Raw genomic sequence first — 4,128 nt, 5'->3', positions numbered from 1 at the left:
TTGGAGCAGCTCGGTGGCCTCCTCTGGGCTCTCTCCAGCAGCTCCAGGTCCTTCTGATGTTGGTCCCAGGGCTGGGGCAGCTCTGCAGGGGGGGAATCACCTGAGGCACAGGGGCAAAACCCCCCTCGAATAAGTCCAAGGGGCAGAGGTAGGAGGCCTTGCCATGTTCCTGGGTCTCCTCTCCCTGAACAGGTGAAAGCTGAAGGAAGTTGAGCCAGCAGAGGCTGAGGCAGTCGGAACCTTGGACCCTCAGAGGGATTTGGGTGTTCCTGCACTCACAACAGGCAGGTGACTCTTACAGATGGTTTAGAGCTGTCAGACTCCCCACAAACCCACTGCAGTTATGTGGCACTTTTCATTTCCACAGGCCTGATTTAAAAGGTAAATAAATCCAGCCCCTGGTTTGATCACTGCTCAAATGCAAGCAAGGAAGAGACAACACCTGGGGTCCTACAGGGAGCCAGCAATGCAGGCACAAAAAGGGGATGGGGGTGCAACCTGTAACAGCCTGAGCTGGCCCATCTGCACTTAAACCACAGCAAATGCTCCATCATCTATAATTCAGGGCTACAAAGTGGCTGCTTAAGCAGGGTTTGTACTGCTGAGGAAGGAGAGAGGGTAGCACAGACAAAATTGGGTGGCAAAATTGGCTTGAGGACTCTGATTTCAAGTGCTCAGGTGTGGGACAGTCACCAAGCGACATTTCCCCAGGCCAGACCAACTGGTCAGGAGTCCCATGGAACACCAAAATGGTCAAGAAAACCTTTGTCTTTCTTCCTTCTTTCTTTTTTTTACTATTACTGTTCTCATTCTCTAAATCCAGGGGGAGTGGCAGGACCTCAAGTATTTTCATACCGCTCTGGGATGTGTGAGACCACATGTTCTGCATGGGCTGTTGGCTGAAGAGGAATGCTTGCTGGATTGCTGAAAATTTGGTCTGTAGTGCAAGGGGGTGGATTTTGTTTCCTCTAGCAGGACAGGGAGAGGCACAGAGCCATCTCCAGCAAATCCCTTCCTAAAAGCCCAGCGGGTGGAGCAGTTACCACCAGGAGCATGGAGGAGGAGAGGCAGGAATCCAGGATGGCTGGCAGGATCCCACTTTCTTCCTGTCTCACTTAAAATACCATTTGTTCTGACTGGAGATATCACAGAACCATGGAATGGTTTGAGTGGGAAGGGACCTTAAAGCCCATCCATTCCCCCTCTGCCATGGGCAGGGACACCTCCCACTGTCCCAGGGTGCCCCCAGCCCCATCCAGCCTGGCCTGGAACACCTTGGATATTACCAAAGTAAGGGAGCAACAGAAAAATATTTGTGAGGCAAATAAAATGTTACTAATTGCCTCAATTAACTGCCATGAGCCTGGACAAGACGTCTGTGCACAGGATTAAGGAAGAGTAGGAATTCCCCTCTGGAGTGTTTTCTGTTCCAAATGACTTTGTGTCTCCCACTCTCATCAATAAGGTGACAGATAATTTTCCCTTGAGTAATAAATCTGATAAGCTAATCTGCAATTAATTAAGCATCGCTCCAAATGAATGTTCACTGCAGCTTCCTCAAACTTATCACAATTTGAAACTGTAATTCTGAGCAGCAGATCCCATCAGGAAGGAGAAGGGGCAGACTGATATCATTCATTGGGATAACACACCAAAAGCTGCTGGTTGTGAGGCCCTCACCGGACTTCTGTCCGCAGGGATTGCTAGGAGGGAACATTTCCCCAGCACTGACCATGGTGTTTAACCAGTGCCCATCACACAGCTGGCCCTGCAACGAGAGGGAGCTGGCAGCAGTTTGGAGCCTCACGTGCCTCCTGCTCCCAGCACAGCTTCCAGGGGATGTTCCTGTGCCAGTCCTGCTGCTCTGCCCCCCGCTAAAGGCGGGCAGCAGCTGTTGGAAGGGTTTGCAGTCAATCACACCACGCTCAAGCACTGCTTGTGAAACTCCTGGTGGGGAACACAACCACTCCACCTCACAGACTGCGGGTTCCTGGTGTGCAGCAAAGGCAGCGTGACGAGAGTCTCCGGAGAGCCCGTTTCCCACGAGTTTACCTGTTGATGCCCTCCTTGGTGTAGAAGATGGAGTAGGTGAGGTTGTCTCCCTGCGGGTCCGAGGCTGGCGGCCGCCACGTGAGCCGGATGAAGCGAGTGGACACAAGGGTGGCCACGACGTCCCGCGGGGCGGAGGGCAGGGGTCCCGCTGTCGCTGGTGCTAGATGGTCATTAGTGGCACTGGTCAGTGAAGTGGGAGGTAATGTTGGGATGGCAACATCTTGGCATGTGCAAACATTGGGGAATATGAAGGGCAAACATCACCACGGTTTAAAAAAAGAGAACAGAAAAAAAAAACGTAAAAGAAATAAACAAAACCACGATGGGAAACAGAAGAAAATGAACACACAAAAAAGGCCATTAAACTGAAGGCTGACATGCAGGCAGAGGTAACTACTGACCACTAATGGGGAGTACAGGACACGGCACTGTCAGGCAAGCAGACCAAATCTCCACTGTAATGGAAGTGGCAGGGGAGGGAAGGGTGGAACTGGGGGTAAAATAGACCTGAGGAGAGGATACCAGCAGCAAACCACAGTGTCATCGCTTTGTGACCACAGGTAGGCTGAAGGCTGACATGCAGGCAGAGGTAACTACTGACCACTAATGGGGAGTACAGGACACGGCACTGTCAGGCAAGCAGACCAAATCTCCACTGTAATGGAAGTGGCAGGGGAGGGAAGGGTGGAACTGGGGGTAAAATAGACCTGAGGAGAGGATACCAGCAGCAAACCACAGTGTCATCGCTTTGTGACCACAGGCAGTGCCACACGTGTGACAGTTAAACCCCAACCTGTGTTCATTACTCAAATACACACCCAGACCCCACTGTCTCCTGTAGCTCATTAACATGCACAGTTCATTTAAATGATTCTCAATCATAACAAAATGACAGATGCATACACAGAATTCCTTCCAGTGCAAACTCATCCGGTCAAAGCCTGCAGTCATTTCCCACAGAGCTGCTTCCTGACCTGGTTGGGTTCTGCCACTGCCCATGGCACTGGAACTACAGCCCTTTCCCCACGGTTTTGCTGCCACCAGTGCTTTTACTCCCTCCCACAACACCCATTTCATCATTTTACAGAGACTCTGACAAGCATCAACAACTCTTGCTCTGGATTATACCCACTCTCCAAACTTCTGGCCTCAGCCATGTCATCCTCCTATGTTGCTACTCCCAGCCAGGATAAATCCAGGGATTATTGCATTAAAAGGTTGGTGATTTAACAGCACAAGCTGAACCATAGGAAGAGCCGCTCTCCAAATCCTATTAAAGCAATCCAGCCAGTAAATGTAACAGTGAGATTCTGAGCAGCTGGACCCCAATTACCACCGAGTATTCCAAGCAGCACAATTAGTAACAAACCCCCAAAGCTCAGGATACACGGAATTCTTCTGGATTCTTAACTATTTAGCAAGCTTAAGCCACCTGATGACATTTTCCACATGGGAATCCATGCTGCCAAATACATTTATTCTTTTATTAATTATAGAAACCAACTAAAATAGCTCTGATTTTCCCCAGAAAGAAGCTCAGGACTAGAAAAGCTGTCGTTGAGCTGCAGCATCTCCACCAGAACATGTGGACTTGTGTCCTGATACACAACAAGAAAACCTCCCAGAAAACCTGACTAAAGGAGAAAATGTTGTCTGAATGACCAAACCTTCAGGGAAAGGCACTGAGCAGTCTTCCATCAGCAACAACCTGATTTTAAACTGCCAAAGCCCCTTGTCAACCCAAGCATCAGCTTGGGAGGTCCTCAAGTGGCAGAACTCTCCTTTTTCCTGTTCTGGTTCTCAGGCAGGTCCTGACAGAGAGGTAAGAACCAGCCATGGGTTTTTATCAGTAACACCAGTCCGTGGGCAGAACTGGGAGACAGATTCCCAGAGCCAGGAATGTTTTGGTATTCCAAATATGGATCACAGAGAGACACGTACCCCAGGCCATCTCCTTAATTATCCTTGCACACTCTGATAGCTGAAGATCCCAATTAAGTGCTCTCCAGCAGCCCCTCCTGATCAATACACGACACCATTAATTTCACATTCATTGCAAAATCTATTTTTATCTAA

The 4,128-nt window shown here is 49.6% G+C and overlaps 1 protein-coding gene across 1 annotated transcript in view; it reads right to left on the bottom strand.

The window, feature by feature from the left end:
- The window catches only part of NEO1 (neogenin 1), a 113,361-nt gene that overhangs the window by 41,512 nt on the left and 67,721 nt on the right, over window positions 1–4,128 (bottom strand). Inside the window, exon 8 of the mRNA XM_017731089.1 lies at window positions 2,053–2,272. Coding sequence (XP_017586578.1) covers window positions 2,053–2,272 — 220 coding nt within the window. The remainder of the gene's footprint in view (window positions 1–2,052; window positions 2,273–4,128) is intronic.

The sequence above is a fragment of the Corvus brachyrhynchos genome, unplaced genomic scaffold (assembly GCF_000691975.1).
Source record: "Corvus brachyrhynchos isolate BGI_N302 unplaced genomic scaffold, ASM69197v1 scaffold164, whole genome shotgun sequence".
Lineage (NCBI taxonomy): Eukaryota > Metazoa > Chordata > Aves > Passeriformes > Corvidae > Corvus > Corvus brachyrhynchos.
This window is presented reverse-complemented; position numbering and strand designations above follow the sequence as displayed.